Source organism: Onychomys torridus, chromosome 11 (assembly GCF_903995425.1).
Source record: "Onychomys torridus chromosome 11, mOncTor1.1, whole genome shotgun sequence".
NCBI lineage: Eukaryota > Metazoa > Chordata > Mammalia > Rodentia > Cricetidae > Onychomys > Onychomys torridus.
The window spans coordinates 54,451,456-54,469,144 of NC_050453.1; the positions used below are offsets into that span (position 1 = coordinate 54,451,456).

At 41.6% G+C, this 17,689-nt stretch overlaps 1 protein-coding gene across 2 annotated transcripts in view; it reads right to left on the bottom strand.

The window, feature by feature from the left end:
• Positions 1 to 16,113, bottom strand: part of Dennd1b (DENN domain containing 1B) — a 219,998-nt gene extending 203,885 nt beyond the window's left edge. The window contains exons 1-2 of one of the 2 annotated variants that reach the window (XM_036202682.1): positions 15,705 to 16,113; positions 13,473 to 13,537 (exon numbers count right to left, since the gene is read on the bottom strand). In XM_036202682.1, coding sequence (XP_036058575.1) covers positions 13,473 to 13,537; positions 15,705 to 15,721 — 82 coding nt within the window. In that variant the 5' untranslated portion in view covers positions 15,722 to 16,113. The remainder of the gene's footprint in view (positions 1 to 13,472; positions 13,538 to 15,704) is intronic. The other variant, XM_036202683.1, reaches the window with a different exon arrangement.
• Positions 16,114 to 17,689: the final 1,576 nt, after the last annotated feature.

The following is a 17,689-nucleotide window of genomic DNA, read 5'->3' on the forward strand; positions in this document are numbered from 1 at the left end:
AAACTGTAGCTTGTAGTAGGCATGTGTACTTGGAATCCCAGTACAATGGATATGGAGATGTGGATCCCTTGGACTTCAGTGGCCAGCCAGTTCTGCGACAGCCTAATCTGTGAGCCCTGGGCTCCACTGAGAGACCCTGTGTCAGAAGAACAAGGTGGATGACTCCAGTGTAGTAACACCCAATATGGACCTCAAGCCTCTACATGTACTCACACACATGAACACACACATATACACACACACACACACACTAGACTATATGGTTGAGTGGAGAGAAATGTAGTTATCTGGTTCCAATCATGGAGCTTCTAGAATATTAGATTAAATTTAGATTTTATCTAGATCACTGTCTCTTAACCATAAGAACCCCCAGACTCTAGTTAGGATGAAACCACTGCAGATACTAGCAGGCCCTGGGCTAGATTAGTCTTCCACACTGTTAGGCTCCACAATAGCACTACAGATGTCTAGGAAAACCAGAAAAATCATCACCAATGGCATCGGATGAGTTCTTATTAAAGAATGAATAACTTGAACAAAGCAGCTACATGATTGAGAAACAGAATGTTTTGTGGATTATGATTAACAAATTTAATATAATCACCTACCATTTTGTAGATTTTAATGTCAAAGCCAGAGGCTTTTTAATATTAGAATATGCTCCCTTTAGATTGAGTTTTATTAATGGGAAAAAGTGGTATGAGGGCCCAGATTCACTGTAAGTATGAATCATTATTACAGAATTTTACTCATTATCTTATATTTTTAAAAATCATTAAAAAAATGACTATGAAATTCTTATTTATTTCACTGAATCTGTAGTTAGAGGTGACTGTTATAAAACGAATATTCTAAGCCTTAGCCTGAAATAATAAGATATAAATAAATGTAATGCACCCTCATAATTCTTAATTTTTATTGTCATTGTTAAATCCTGCAGTTAAGCCTTCACTGCTATACTGTGACATTAGATCATTATGTATTAAGTCTATACATATAACACAGAAGAGGAGTTACAAAAGAAATGTATCTGTTTAAATTATAATGAAAATTCCAGCTTAAAACGTGTGTGTGTGTGTGTGTGTGTGTGTGTGTGTGTGTGTGTTGCTACTCCTACAATTCCTCACAGCTTTCTGAGAAAATAGAGAAGGGACTTTAACTGCTCTCATTTTAAAGACTCGTTTTAAAACCTAAGGCTCGAAAGCTTATTAAGCCAGAACTCCAGCCCAAATTCTTCCAACTCCATTATCAGTGTAGAGTTCTGCCATCTGAAATTAGGATAAAACAACAGTCTTAAAAAAAGTAGGTTGTCACCAAAACGTACATAAAGGAAATAGTCTAGTGTGTGTCACTAATGGGTTAGAGGACTGAGAACATATTGAACCTTCAACCCTGGCCGCAGGCCAGGCCAGTGACCTCTTGCCATTGCCGAAGGTCTATTCTCCCAGATGTGACAAAACTACTGTTATTTTCTATGACATATATAAATAAAATTAAGAAACACTACAATCGAGACATAGGAATGTACAGTCTTAAGTAAATTAAATTTGTTTGGCAAATATAAGCTCCATGACTTATATTAAATTATCCACAGAAGAGATGTATATCAATGATTTAGCAGAATCTTACTTCAAGGATAATTCCAAGACCCCAATTAAATTTCATACCCAATCAAGAAAGTTATAAACAAATCCAGATAAGTAAAAGTGATGTCATAAGGGGACAGGCTTGAATTTACAGTCTTTTTCATTACAAACCACAGTCCAGATTGAATATTCCCAATCTAAAAATCTGAAATCAGAAATCCTGAAAACTTTGGCACCATGAGCATCAACATGACATTACAAATAGAAAATTTCACATGTGACCTCCTCACGCCTCTAATCCCAGCACTTGGGGACTAAAAAGATCACCATAAATTTGAGGCTAGGCTGATTGAAATAGTGAGTTCCATGTCAATTCAGGCTACAGTGTGAGACATTGTCTCAAAGGAACAAAAGGCATAAACAAGCCTTGTGTGTATGTGTTCGTGTGTGTATACACATATATATACCTTCAATCATTTATTTATGTACATATACATATATAATTTATTATAAATTAACTTCTGCTATAAATAAATTGAATCGCATTTTAGATTTGGGCCCCATTCCCAGACACTGCATATGTTATGTATGTATGAATATACACGTAAGATATTACATGTGGCTCTATATATGTAAATCTAAAATGAGACTGAATTGTTTTTTATAGTTGAAGTTTACACACATACACATAAAAATATTCCAAAATTTGAAAACCTCCAAAACACAAAATATTCCTCCCCAAGCATTTCAGATAAGTAATATCAACACTTATTTTCACAGAACTCAGCCAATTACATCAGACCTCTCAACTGAAACCCTCTGAGAACCCTATACTTACTTAATGTCTTGAATTTCAACTTAGCATCGTTCCTAACAACTTCCTAGCTTCTCAACGTTTATTTACTGTTGGGAATTTGAAAACTTACAAGTATATGGAGCTCCCATTGTGCTGCTAGGGTTTATACCTGTTTTTTTGGTTTTTTTTTTGTTTTTTTTTTTGTTTTTGGTGGGGGAAGGTAAGGCCTGACGGAAGCATAGTGGTGGCCAAGCACATACCTGCATACTCAAGGCCTAAGGTATGCAGTGCTAAAGAGGAAGAGAAGGAGGAGGGGGAGAGGAGGGGAAGCAAAGAAGGGCAGGGCAGAGGAGGGCAAAGCCACACTGTAACTTCCAAGTTACACTTATTCCATTCAAAACACACAGTTTAAGTGGCGCTATCAAATATGATGATGCCACTTCTCTCCTCAGCCAAATCCCCCTTGCAACAAGAAATCAACTTCTAACTTAGAACAGGTTGGAAGCTGCTCCTGGAGCTTCCACAACACTAAACAGGGATGTGGAAAAAGTCAGTCAGACTTCCATTAAGTCATCCCTTCTTCCAAGTTGGTAGTTTCCACTCAAGTGACTATCCTCTGGCACACAGATAACCACCACAGAGCTTAAAAGCAAAGTTTCTCTTACTATAATGTTTAATGATACAATTTACAAGACTCTTCTCTGCCGATACATGTATTTGAGTTTCATAAGAACTGAAGACACGCCTTGCCAGGTCTTACAAACCCACAAATGAAAGCAGTGCAAGTTAAATGACCTGGCCAAGCCACGCGCCTCGTCAGTGCCATCTCATCAAGGCAGGTGCTGCAGGGGAGTCTGGAGAGCCGCACCTGCCTTGCAGACCATATCCCGCCAATGATACACTTCATGCCGAATATTATGGATTCAATTATGTCTTCAACTATTAGACTAAAGTCAGACATTTACAGATTCAAATCCTGTGTCCAAACAAGTAGTGAATTTTAACATTACCACTTTTAGAGTAAGCATTCACTGTAACTACCAATACTATAATTGCCATTAAACATTTGGAAGTTATCATTTTTTTTCTAGCAATTCCCAGCCTACATTTATTCTGTAACACATCTGGATCTGTTCACAGGAAATACATAATCTTGATGACAGCGCTGTCCCTTGTTAAGATGAATATACTGCAGGTATTCATCAGGAAGCCACGTGTCAGCAACACAATAAGGTCCCAAAACTCAGTGTTTAAGTCCTTTGTGGTACAGTGTGTGTGTGTGTGTGTGTGTGTGTGTGTGTGTGTGTGTGTGTGTGATATAACATAGTTTACTAAGCCAAGTAAATTAAGTTCATTAGTTGCTTTACAACTATTATATATTATTTGATTTGTAGAAAAAAATTAAATTATTCAAGATCTTTTAAAAAATTTCCCAAATAATTATACAATTTATTCTTCCAAAATGGGACCTGAAATATTTGATTTTTAACAAAAATTATTTCTAGTTACTTCTAAACCATGTTATGCATATCATCTCAGGAGCAACAATACACAGACCTTGAAGATACACGATGTTCCTGAGCACGAAAGCCATGCCTAAGGGGCCAGACAGACTGCTCGGCCTGCAAGAGCACTCGAGGCTACTACTAGGACTGGAGGGCAGGTCCCAGCACCCATCTCAAGTGCTGCCACAAGTACCTGCATTCCTGTGCACGTGCCTATCCGCAGGCACACACATGTGCACATAGTTAAAAAGAACACATCTTTACAAGCACACATACACCTGAACTGGTGAAGCCTAAATCCAACTAATGTTAGGGGCACAGGTTAGTTCATTTTAAACACTCATAAATAATAGTCAACTATGTTTTATAGCTGCTCGGGTAACAAAGTCTTAAGCCCACCCAAACGTAATTACTTTAAATATGAAGATCAAGTACAGCCTTATATTAGTGCATTTCTTCTACCAACCCCGGAAACATCTACTTCTGAAATGACTAATTTCTGGAAGCTTCCACATCTAACAGAACACCACTGGATGAAGTGTGCTCGCTGGCAGCTATGTGCTCTTTTACAGGTTCAAGTGATAACTGAGAAGGAAATGAAAGAGGAAGGCCCTGTCTGATCTTTATCATCTCTGCCTACCGAGTCAGCCTGTGGTTTATCAACAGTTCTACTTTTAAAATGGCGTCAACAGAGCACCCATTTGATGCGATGATAAAAATCTGCAAGCTTTCCGTCCTTTACATTGACATTTTCTAAAAGATTTAAAAATCTCCACCAGACTTGAGTCATACAAGACAATCTTCTAATTTCACTTTAATAACAGGAGATAATTTAGCAAGTAATTCTGGACAGCACTCACGACACCTACCTCCAAGTCTCAAGTGAGACAGGCTCTTGACTTGAAAAGCTAAAAACCCAGTGGACAAGACTCAGGACATCGGTGACCTAGTGTGAAACAGACACCGAACGAATATTCAGATCCCTGCTTGTATTGCTTTTCTCTTCTACAGCTTCATTCTCCAAAAGCATATGTTTTTAAAGAAGCAAGTTTAGTGATCACCACTGTTAAATCCTCAATACCAGCTGGCCTTCCATTCCTTCACCAGCCAGAGGCTGGGGATGTGGTCCAGCATAGGGCTCAACCCCAGCACTGTTACAAAAATACACTAATTGAATAACAATAATAGGTTTAAGAGACAGCTCGCCCCATGCTCTCCTCAGTGTTAAAGTCACTGCACACACTGAGTCAGCCTGTAAGAACCGGTAGGTAGCTCCCGACCAAGGCAGGATGCACTACTTTAGCAGAGGCCATTCCTTGGTTTTCCCTTCAGATACAAATGTTAATACCAAAAGCAATCTCTCTCCTCAGAATCATTCACAAGAGTTTAAATATGAAGAAAAGCTCAAAGTAATTTAAGGAAAAGATAATCCCCTGACATCCAACTGATGGCTGGGAAATGCCTAATGACCACACCCTCCATCACCTCATAGCTCCACTCTCCTCAGACTCACACACAGTGGAATCAGGGCTCTTTCACATGTTAGTGCCACCTATCAGAGCCTTGACTGCATACTACAATTTGGAGGTGACACACCCCATTTGACAGTGCCACCTGCTTTTTATCCATGCCTGACTCGTAACTGGGGCTTGGAACTGGGGCTTCGTATTCATTGAAATGAATGAGAAGACTAACTCCGTGTGTGGCATTTAGGTACATCTTCCCATGACCTGGCTAATCATGATATAACTCTGGGACAGTGAGGTGGTCCAACAAGTAAAGGTGTTTGCAGGCTGTGCTCTGACTGCCACATACATGCCACAGTGCATGCATGCATGCATGCATGCATGCGCATACACTCTCAACAATAAGTGTCAATTTTACAATTAAACAATAATAATACTATAATTCTGACAAAGCCTAGAATTTATTAAGGATTTTCAGAAATGTATGGCTTTATAAATATCACTGCAGAATATCTCACTAGTGTTAAAGAACTAGTTTAAGAGAAGCCTGACAACCAAGAGCTTAGGCTCCATATCACAGGAACAGGTCCAAATCCAGCCCTACCTCTGGAAGCTGTGCATGTTGGGGAAATGGTTTAAACTTTCTCAGCCTCTATTTCTTTATCTTTCTGAAAGAATACAGTCTCTACCTCCTATAATTATAGTAAAAACAATATGGATACACAGACACTTGTTATATTTCCTGACATATTACAAATGCCAAATATTGTTTTTATCACTATTTCTATAAAACATCTAGCTTGAAGTCTACTCAGGTAAATAAAAACATACTTAAGGGTCTTTAACTATGATGTTACAGCTTTATTTTATTAACTGGGAATGTTATAAATGTAACAAAATTTAATGAATTTAGTGCACAAATATTCCTAATATACTTATATACTTATTAAAGCCATTAACTCAAAACTTACAGAGTAATAGTAGAGCTGGAATAAAGAAAGACAGTAAGACAAAACTAGAATGTTCCCTTATGGCAAACCACATCTATTTTTATTTTATTTCATTTCATTGTTTGGCTGTGTTGAGATCAACCCAGGGCATCGCACATCCTATTCAACTACACACCATTTAGCTGTATCTCCAGCTCCAAACTGCATCTTTTTAATTAACCTGAGTTTACAAGGCTTTCTTTAAAATTAAAATGGTCCCTTGAGGGCTGTCTATCAATTGTTCACACCTCACTGTGAATTTAATCATGTAAGACCTTTAAATAACACCTACCCACTTGGTGTGCTATTTGAAGAATAGGGGAGAGGAGAGGTAACTTTAGAACCAAATGCTTGGGACTGACAGTCCTAGGCAGCAGGTAGCTGCCCCACAACCCCCCAGGGAGAGAGTGGCTCAGAACAGTTCAGACAGCAAAGCAACTTCCTCTCTAGGAAGCTTCACGTCCTCCTATTCCTTCTACTGTCCTGAGCACAAATACCACCCAGAGCCTCCCACAGGCTGGTCAGCACTTAGGGCTGAGCAATATTTCCTCTCAGGGCTCAGTTCAGGGCCACTGTGGGCAAGTTTGTCCCCGAGGCCAATGACTGTCCCATCACACAAAAAGAAGTAATACACATTCTTCAATAGATAAAATCAACTTGCTACCTGAAATAAATCAACTTAACCTGGATTTATGTACAATTAAGACTCTAACTTTGCCTGAAACATCACTCAACCTTCCAACACAGGAATACCCAGTGTCTTAACTTCTCAAAACTATCTGGAATCATTTCTAAACTGAGTAAACAACAGTCAACAAACAAGATTGTCTGAGCATTCATAACATTCCTTTAGCATAAAGCTAAGAACTACAGCTGTGAAAAGTTTTGGAACGTTAAGCATTAAGACTCATTTCAATGGGGGAAGGAGTCTATTAGAATTGACGATCTCATTGTTACCTAAAATAGCCAGGTCACTTGCTTGAAGTAGCCCCCAAATGGCAATATAGCCAATAATATCTACGAACATAGTTAAAATTCTATTCCATAGTAGGTAAAGTATTGCCTCTGATTCACAAACTAAACACAAGACAGACAGGAAACACCATGAAATGAAGAAAAATCTCCCAATTATAGATTATCATCACAAGTATCCTAGGGACACACCACCTTGAAAACTAGGAGAAGACATTAGAGGGAAAGACTGAACAAACTTGTTGACTGTGCCAGCTCAGAATGGTCACAGCAGCAACAGAGGACAGCACTGTGAATACAAGCGCAGCAGGGCCCCGAACCCATCACAGTGGGAACCACCCACGTTCCAAGACAAGGAGTCACCTCAGACTGCAGAAGCAGCAAAAACCATGAAAAAACGAAAGCAGCTAATAAGACCAGGTCATGGAGTGTGAAATGCAACTGAACACTACCCAAGTAACAAGGAAAACAGGCACAACAGTGATGCTGAGTCTGTGCTTTACACGGCCAGCACTGGGAAGAAACCACGATGCCTCACACAAATACAAAAGAACACCCTTAGCTATTTGCTACTGGGGAAAAATGACATATTCCAAGAATATGATTCTAAAGAATCACATTAAATTTTCTGCAGGATACACTGCCACACCCACTATACACATATACTTCAAATGCTCCTGCTACTGCCATGCCAATTTTGTATTTAAAATCACTTCTACAAGGAACCTTCTGAATTAACTGTGGCAGCATCTGCTTATCCAATGGCCACCACAGGTCCAATCTATATACCTTCCTGTTCTGAATTCACTAAGGATGTGAGATTCTGTGGTGAGCTCTCTCTTAAGGAAAATAACTAATGTGATTCATGAAGAATTTACTAGAAGCATAGCAAAAAAAATCAAGCTACCTTTATAACTATACATGACTATATTAAACTCCTTATGAACACAGAAAGTGCCAAAATGCTGTATTCAGCAAATTAAATCATCACACTATAGAGAAAAAAATAATCAAATGCAGGTTAATAAATGTCTCTAATACAGGGAATGGAGGAGACTATAAATTATTTGACTTCTGGTTCTGATTTAAGAAAATGAATGCTTTCAACTGTTAATATGAGTTGAGATTTAAAACATAGATAATTTTAAAAAATAGATAATTCAATACCAAGTTGGATACTCTCTCATCAAAGGAAAAACAAACTATAACAAAGGGATTTGATCCTAAGAGAAATAATCAGATAATGATATGGGAATAGAGTAAACAAGGTTTGCCAAAGGTGTGCTTGAACTGCTAATAACTAGAAGTGTTAGATCAAAGAGTCATTTAATATGGAGACATAAACCTTAGAAATGAAGAGGAGGGACAGAGTTATATAAGGGAAAGCTTAGTGCTGTTTTCAGAGGAATTATAATGAATTTGCCACACATATCACTAATGCTCTATGCCCTTGTGTTATAAAACAGGTAACGATGCATTTACATGTGGCACTATGCAACAGGACACAAGACAGAAGTGATTAACCTCAGACTACGAGGTACTACTTTAAACAAAGTTCTTAATCTCTCTGTGCTTTTGGTCCCTTCAAGAAAGCAGCACTTCATATCTCATAAGATTTTTGTGAAACTTAAGAACCTAGTACATATTTTAAACCCCCAGACTTCTTGTGCTTGGCTCCAAGTAAATACTACATAAATATCAGCTGCTGCTGCTGCTGCTACTTCTTACCATCAGTTAGCAACAGGGAAAAACAAAGAAAACAGAGAGAGCAGAGTCCCAAAGCCACCACCCAAAAAAGAAACCCTTAGAGAAGGCATCTTTTACTAAGGAAGTTAGTTTTCATTTCCTTGAAGTGTCCAATCTCTTTGGAGAAAGTGGTGCAAGCAGAGTACTGTGAGTTTTGTTATTAGAACTGAGACAAGGCCATCTCTGCCGTCTGTACCTCCCAGCAGCTGTGGGAGTGTGGGTGAGCAGAAGGGTGGCGAAGGCGGTGAGCTGGAGAGCCACCAAGAACAGCATTAACATCTAAATTGTGGCACTGTGCTCTGGAAAGCTGGAATACAAGCTCCTGGAAGATTGTCTTGCCAGGAAAAATCTCCTTTAAAACAGAGGCCATAGCCAACATGAAGACATGACCAGAAACAATTCTATTAACAAGTGGGACAGTACCGAGAAACATCACCAGTGCCCCTCACAGCAAGCTTCATATCTGTAGGGGACTCCAAACAAAACTAACTCATTTTTCAGTATTCTAAAATGTGTTATGGGGGCTGGAGAGATGGCTCACACTGGATGCTCTTCCACAGGACCTGGGTTCAATTCCCAGCACACACATGGCAGCTCACAGTTGTCTATAACTCCAGTTCCAGGAGATCTGACACCTTCACACCAATACACAGAAAATAAGTAAGTTAAATACATTCTTTTAAAAAAAAATGTGTTATATTCAGAAATATTAGTGAAATGCCTTGAAACAAGTCCAGACAGCAAAAGACTAGATGAGTATCTGCTACGTCAAGCTCGAGTTCACCAACTAATTCATTTCCATATGAACTAAAACAGTTAATAACTTATTTCTGGGGACTGGCAAGATGGGTCAGTAACAAAAAGCTCTTGCTGCTCTTTCAGGATTCAAGTTCAGTTCCCAGCACCCAGGTCAGGTGGCTGACAGTCACCTACTCCAGGTCCAGGGGGGAAAAAAAACAGCCCCTTCTAGCCTCTACAGGCACCCAAATATACACACACATACACTCACACGAAGAGAAATCCATTTTTACTCTTATTTCTGATAATACATATGATACTTATGAAAGATTTAAGTTCTCTACAAACAGAGTGAGAATCATGTCAAATACTTTAACATGAAGATTAAAGATACATTTTCTACATGATAAAAAAAAAGCCATCAAAAGAATAAAGTGATGCTCTGAACAACCCTTTACAAAGAATACTTCAACTAATCTCCTAATATCTATTCTTTGCCAATTATTATTAGGCCAGTCACAACACCCCACCACAGCCCTCCATCTCGACAGGGTTAGCAATGTCCTCCTAAGCAATGGTCATACCAACGACAACTCCAGACACTGAGGCTCTAAAGAAAGTCATGAAAAGCCAAAGGCTTCTCCTCCTGCACCTGCAGTCATGTTCAAGAAAGCAGGCTTCCAAGGTCGAGAGATAGCCATCTTGAAACCACAAGATATCTAAGTCCTTGAATGACAAGATCTGTAATTTCATTATAAGAGCTGATGACTCACCCAACGGTATTCCTCTTACACAGACTATCAAGTGTCCTTTCAGTCTTAGGGCCAGTTTTACATCTGGAAAAGCATCCTAACTTACAGGGCTTACTCTCCAAGTCCATCACAGTCATAGAACATACCCCAGATAAGCCAAAATCCTACCCAGAGTCTATCACAAGGATAGAGCATACCCAATAGACAAGCCAAAATCCAACCCAGTCTTGTTAAAACAAACCAGTTATTCACAGTTACAAAGAAATACTCTAATATTTTTCAAAGAACTTCCACATATTTTCCTTTTAATATTTAAAATGAAAGAGGTAATTAATAAGATATTATAGAAACTTCAAGCAATTTGGCATAAAATTTTACTTTTAGAGCTCAGTTAAAGGAACTAAGACATCTTAGGGCACAAAAGATTATAACTTCATGGAACTTAAATTATTCATCATGTTAAATGATTTAAAGCATCACCGAAGGAAGAAAACGTAATGTTTTTGATGTGGTTGAATTTAAGCCAGATGGAGTGGCACACCCCAATCCCAGCACATTTATTAGAAGCTAAATAAAGTAAGAAGACCCCAAGTCTGAGGCAGCCTGAGCTGCAGTAGTGAGGGAAAAAAATTAAATCCTTAGAATTTGGTGCCAGGCAGTAAGCTAGAGGGGCCACTTTAAAGCTGACACTCCAGCTCAGTGGTTCAGACTTTCATAGACTGAACACGTGGTACTAAGGTTCAATCCCCAACACTGTCCAAACTGGTGGGGGGGGGGGGGGGGCGGCACAAAAGAAAACCTTGATGTGTTGACAATTCTCTGAGCCAGGGAGATGGTTCCGTGGGTAAAGTGCATGCCTCACAAATGTTAAGGCCTAAGTTCAGATCCCCAGGACCAAGTTCAGTGAAGTAGTACACGTATATAATCCCAGCACCAAGGGGAATAGGAGACAGGAAAGTCTCCCAGAACTCAAGTTCCAGCTAGCCTGGTATACACAGTAGCTGTGAACAACGAAGAAACCCCATCTCAAACAAGGTAGAAGGTAAAAGCCAACACTTGAAATTCTCATCTGACCTCTACATAGACACCATGGCATGTGTGTACTGGCACTCACACACAGGAGCACACTCACACACTAATATGCACATGCATCACATACACAAAGAATATACTAACCAGCTTGAAGAGAAGCCAAAATTGTTTATCTTGTCCATTTATATTTCCAACTTCGCCAGACTGTCTAAAGTGCTGGAACACAAGTGAAGATGTCTCTGGAAAGCAGTTTGCTTTTACAGCCGTAGCAAGGTGAGATGGCAATAAGAGAAGCTAGTAACGACTGGTCACTGGACTAACCAGTCACAGAAAGCAGAGGGGCGAAGGGAGGAAGCAAGGACCAAAACAACGGAGCTCTTACCTGAAGGTCACAGATTATCACATGCACAGACCAGTTGTTCCATGAAGTACTTTTATACTTTTATAAGATGGCTTTGCGATCTGAAGAGCACGTGTTTAAAATGAAAAAGTTCCTGTGCTTTCCAAAAGAATGTATCCTGTTGTATAACACATCAGATGAGCACCACTTCACACACCTCAGGTTAACGGAGTGGTAGCTCTTCTAAGGTTAACGCATACCATAACTACACTATCAATTTAAGTAGAATCTGAAAAACTAATGTTCGTGCGTGCGTGCGTGCGTGCGTGCGTGCGTGCGTGTGTGTGCGCGTGCGTTCAGCATAACATGCCCAAGCTGCACAGAGGATATGGCCGTCCCTGGGGAGTGGAACAAACCACACAGAGGACAACGACAGTGATTTCTCTAATGGGAAGAGGTTACTTAGAACCTTGGGATTTCTTCTTGCTAACTGGCAAACTTGGTCAGAGCTATACTCCAGCAGACCAGAAATGGAACACACAGAAGCTCTGGAGCCAAGAATGTGTGTGAGTTCCTACCTAAAATTAGCCATGCCTATTTCACCACAGCTGGGCTGGGCTCCTCTATTTTAAGGTGTGCAGTGCCAAATTACTTAATAGTATGTAATTGCTGACTAATCTTAGGACTAAGAGTGTCAGAGACTTCCCAACTCAGGCTTCAAGATGGCCAACTGGTCTCCACAAAACCCCACACTTAATGACCTTGCCACCTAGGAGCTAAGTATACTGCTAATGAGCCATGTACAGAGAACATCCATGAAGATACAGCATGGATAAAATAAGTAAAAAGGGATGGTCCTTCGCCTTTGACTGATACTCCACTCCCAAATACACACATAATATAGACAGACAATTAAAAACAAAATGGACAAAAGTCACAATACTTTAAAAAGTATTTGCTTTTCTGGATAATTGTATAGAACCCACAACGAAAACCTTCCAAGTTATGTCATAAATGTTTACTACCCCAAGTTCTGTGCATGAAGAATAAATTCTCATCTGACCTCTACATAGACACCATGGCATGTGTGTACCAGCACTCACACACAGAAACACACACACACACACACACACACACACACACACACACACACACACACACAGTGCATTCCAGAAACATCAGAAGGGATTGGGGAAGGTTAGTACCAGGAGGAGAATTTACAGTATTTTTTTTTTAAGGAGCTGACTTTTCCAATGCAGATGAAAGAAAATCAAAAGGCATGCCTTCTTACTATGAACAAGGGCAGTTTTGTCAACAGGGAGCAAAACTGAGCTGTAAGTTGAAATCCAAGCTGCACAGATAACAACCCTGATTCCTACAAGCTCAGAGCAAAGATGACCTCGCATCTATTTTCTTACTAGCAATTTGAGATCCTGGAACAGACATCTGGTACTCTCAGGTTCCTGATACAATCGTGCTCCAGCAGAACACAGGATTAACCCTTGTTTTGACATACTCGACGACATTAGGAAGTAAAAGAACACACATACCTTCATTTTCAGAGGCAGGACCCTTCACTTTCAATACCAAGTCAAACGTTCTTTCTGGATTTTCCCTGAAACAAAGAGAATCTTGTTATATTTACTTTGCACAGGGAACAAGCATTACCTATAAAACTCCTATACAAGCATGTCTCTGTACATGTGGGCTTTTGTGGTCCTAAGGCTTGAACCCAGAGTCTGTTCACGCTAAGGAAGAGCTCCATCCTCGGTATTTACCTTATTCTAAATCTAGTCCTTTTCCTGCCTCAGTGGATTCGATGAGGCTCCGTGACTACATAGCAGAAATATAAATGACAATGTTTTATCAGTATGATAAGAGGTGAAGTTCAGACTTTGGAGCTCTGAATCTGAGGGCAAAGTATTTCATTCACCTCTGAGACTGCTTCCTCTCCTATAATGTACCCTGTCTACTTCACAGAGTAACTGCAAGGATTAGATATCAAATTAATAATGTGAAAGTTTGTTAGAGAGTAGCAGTTTTCATGGTCTTAACTCAAAACTGGCAAGCCAGTACACCTGTAAGTGTCTTCTCACACTGCCACAATGCTAACTAACACAGGCCCTCAGGCTTTCTCCAAAGAACCTGCCCTAAGTATAAAGGATGAAATCCTGATTCCACCTGCCGTGTTCTAGAGACTATCACAGAAAAATGACCATAGATAGGATGTTTTACACACGCTTTTCCTGGGATGGTATTTACTTAAACATGTTCAAAGTAGGAAGCTGTTCACACACTCCAAGCTAACAAAACTTAATAAAAATTATTTTCTTTATAGCAATTTTCTTTAAGGAATTTGGACATTTGCCTCCTTGTTAAATCTTCGACCAAGAACAGAAAGTTTGCTTCACTTCCTTTAGAAGTTACTACTTTGTTTTTGATTTTTATTTTTTCACCCTAATTTCTTACACATTTAACCTATTTATTAAATTTCAAGAAGTGGACTGAAATCTCCTGAGATACTTAAAGCAAACAAAAATTTACTATTGTACTCTCTTTCCATGAGAAGGTTAAGTCTGGGGATGTAGCTCACCAGTACACAGTATCTGCCCTAGAGGGTCTGAAGCCTTGGGTTTGGTCATGAGGGGGTGGGGGGTGTTAAAGGTAAAAACATCACAATGCAAAAAAGTGATGACATATATTTCAATTACTTCTGCTACCACTAGTGCCTTTGTGTATTGGCTTTTTTAATATATACTTTCTTAAGATATCAATGCTACTCCTCACTTCTAAATAAACATTGATTTTAACTATATATATATATGACACCCATTTAGAACCAGAGGGAAAGACAAGCCATATAAATTAACGTACAAATAAACACTTCCTCATTCCACCCACTATTAATTTGTTTCACGGGCATAACATGGGCTCTAGTGAACTTTTTTTTTTTAATCCCCTCATAATACAACTAATTGTCCCAAGAGTATGCTTCTTTTTTTTTTTTTATACTCACCCTGCCCTCCCTCCATGGTGTCCAACACTCAAGGAAATATTCTAAAACTTGCATAAGGCTTCTATTCCCATAAGCTGTTTAAAACTAATCTTAGGTAGAAAAACTAAATACTGACTCGGTTATAATTCTCTACAATCTAAGAGATCTTTTCTCGGTGGCCCAACAAATACATCCAGACTGAGGTAGAATGGAAGGGGAGGGAGGGAGGGGGGCGGTAGAAGACGGGATTTCTTCCCCCAAGTAAAGTTTCAGAAGAAAAACAGCCATCACCCATCTCGCAGACACCTCCAAGCCCAGCCACCACCGTTATTCAAATGGCTTTTTTCCTACTCCCCAGAAGTAATATGGCCAATGATGAAGAGAGCCACCTTGGGGCATCTCCCACTCTGCAAGCAGCTCCCACAGAGCGGCTGCACAAACAGACGCCGCTTTCATTTTATATAAAGGGAAGGCAGCAGCAAGCATCCCAGGCCACCCTGGCAAACCACCCACCAGGGAGCAACGGCGACCCAGACGCCGGGGGAGCGGTTTCCTAACCACCGCTCGCACAGCCGCCCGCCCGCTTGCCTGCCCGCCAGCCCGCCCGTCAGCCAGCCGGCCAGCCCCGGCGCTCGGCCGACCTAGCCGGGGGAAGCAGGGTCGCGGGGCGGGCAGGCTTTGCGGCCTAGCGCCGATCGCCACGCAGCCAGCCAGCCAGCCAGCCAGCCGTCCGGGGCAGGCCGCACCCGGGGCCGGGGACGCCGGGGACGCCGGGGACGCCGCTCACCTGGTCCTGCGGTCCATAGTCACATGTCGCGGCGGGGCCGCCGTCGCCCCGCGCCCGCACGCCCGCACGCCGCCTGGGACGCGCTGCTCAGAGAGGCGGCCGGCCCACGGCGCCCTCCGCGGCCTCGCGGGGACAGCACCGCGGCGACGCCGCCCCCGCCCCCGCCCCCGCCTCCCGGTTCCCGCGACCCGGCCGGCGGCGGCGGCGGCGGCGGCTCGGCCACCTTCGGCGAACCAGGAAGTCGGCGGGAGGGGGAAGGGGCGCACGGGGACGCGCCCGGCGGCGGCACCTGGCCGCGCGGCCGGCGGGCGGGACCGGCCCTCCGGCTGTCCCCGGGCACCGGCTCCCGCGGCCGCCGTCCTGGAAAAGCACTTCTCCGGTGCCCGGGTTCCCACATCCCGACTTCCATTCCTTGCCAATTCCAGAGCTCAAGTGGAAGCTCCCGCAGCTCCTGCCTCGCTCCAGCCGTGGCCCGGGGAGGGCTCTCTGGGAGCCAGAGCCGCCCCCTCCTGATTCAGGAATGTTCAGACTTAAGCACCTGCTCAACAGCTCTGCCAAATCGCTCAAGGACAGGCTCCGGTTGCCTGCACATATGGGAAACACATTCCGGCCCCAGTCACGGACGCACAGCCAAAGACTTAAAAGTTTTAAACACGCAGTGGCAGCCCCCCGAGAGTGTCCTTCTAGGAAGCTGAGGGGGCACCACGAAGGCTGGAGGGGCTGGGACCTGATTTCCAGAACTCCCAAGCATGTGTTCTGTTAAGCAGTGATAAACATTGGCTCGGAATGCTGCACACCTGAGCTGTAGGTGCCTTCATCACCACCTCACAGAGCAAGAGACTGGGTCTAAGACAAGCCGTGAACAGTGGGAAAGCTGGAATTACACCAAGCCTGTCTGTTGCTGATTCTTTACTGTGGTTTCTTACTGCCCCTTCTGCTGTCTCAAATTTGGGATCTGATAAGAAGACATTTAGAAAAATGTATGGTGGATATTCATTTGTCCAGAGCTAGAGACTCCCTAAGGACTGGGAAAGGCCTTCTCCCCGTTAGCATTCACCCTTGACAAGGCTCGAGTGACTGTCATCCAATGGGGGTTGCTTCAGACTGTATCCACATAGAAGGTACAAGAATGAGGAAACCGAGTGTGGTATGAATGTGGTATGAGTCATGAGACATAAAAGTCAGACTAGGAGCCTTGGAAAATAAAGAAGAGATTTGATCTTAAACTTGCCTGTCAAAAGTGGTGTGGCCATCAGCATGGCAAGACATGCTCCACAGCCACAAACTTCATATTTAAAACTGAGATCCCAATGTCATTGGCAAACAAAACCAATGGGCACTGTCTTTGTGCAAACTGTGTTGTCACGACTTGACTTGGTGTGGGATGTCTAACTTCAGTTTCTCGCTTCCTACATTTGTAAAATGGGAATTATTGCTTGAATATCACGAGGCGTGTGTTGTTCAAGTTCAAAAGTGCTATGCCACTTGTGAGACATTTGGAGAAATCATTCACTGAGTTTCAATTTCACAATTAGGCCAACTACGCCATATAATTTTGATTTTCCCATGTAAAGTTTTCTCCTGCCTAACAAGTTAGCATACTCCAAAGACTTGCAACAAATTCTGAAAACTAAAAACCACTTTGCCCCAAGTATTATTGAAATGTGTGAGTTTCTCCTTTCGTTATAATTAATTCTTCTCCAAAAAACCCAGCATCGAGTACCTGCCTCATGAATTCTCAGTCTGGGGTGAGAAAACAGTAACAAATGTTTTCACCATCCACTGTTGGGATTATGTAAAGTGACAGTCATACCTTGTGTACCATAAGACTGTTACCTATTCAAACTGCACTGAGTACATGAAAACAAAATTCCACACATATATACACCATGCCAATCCTTTGAGAGTCACATTTGAGGCCAGCTACAATGAAGAGTTTGATATTATTGAGTTTAATAAACACAGAGGGATATGATTTATATGCA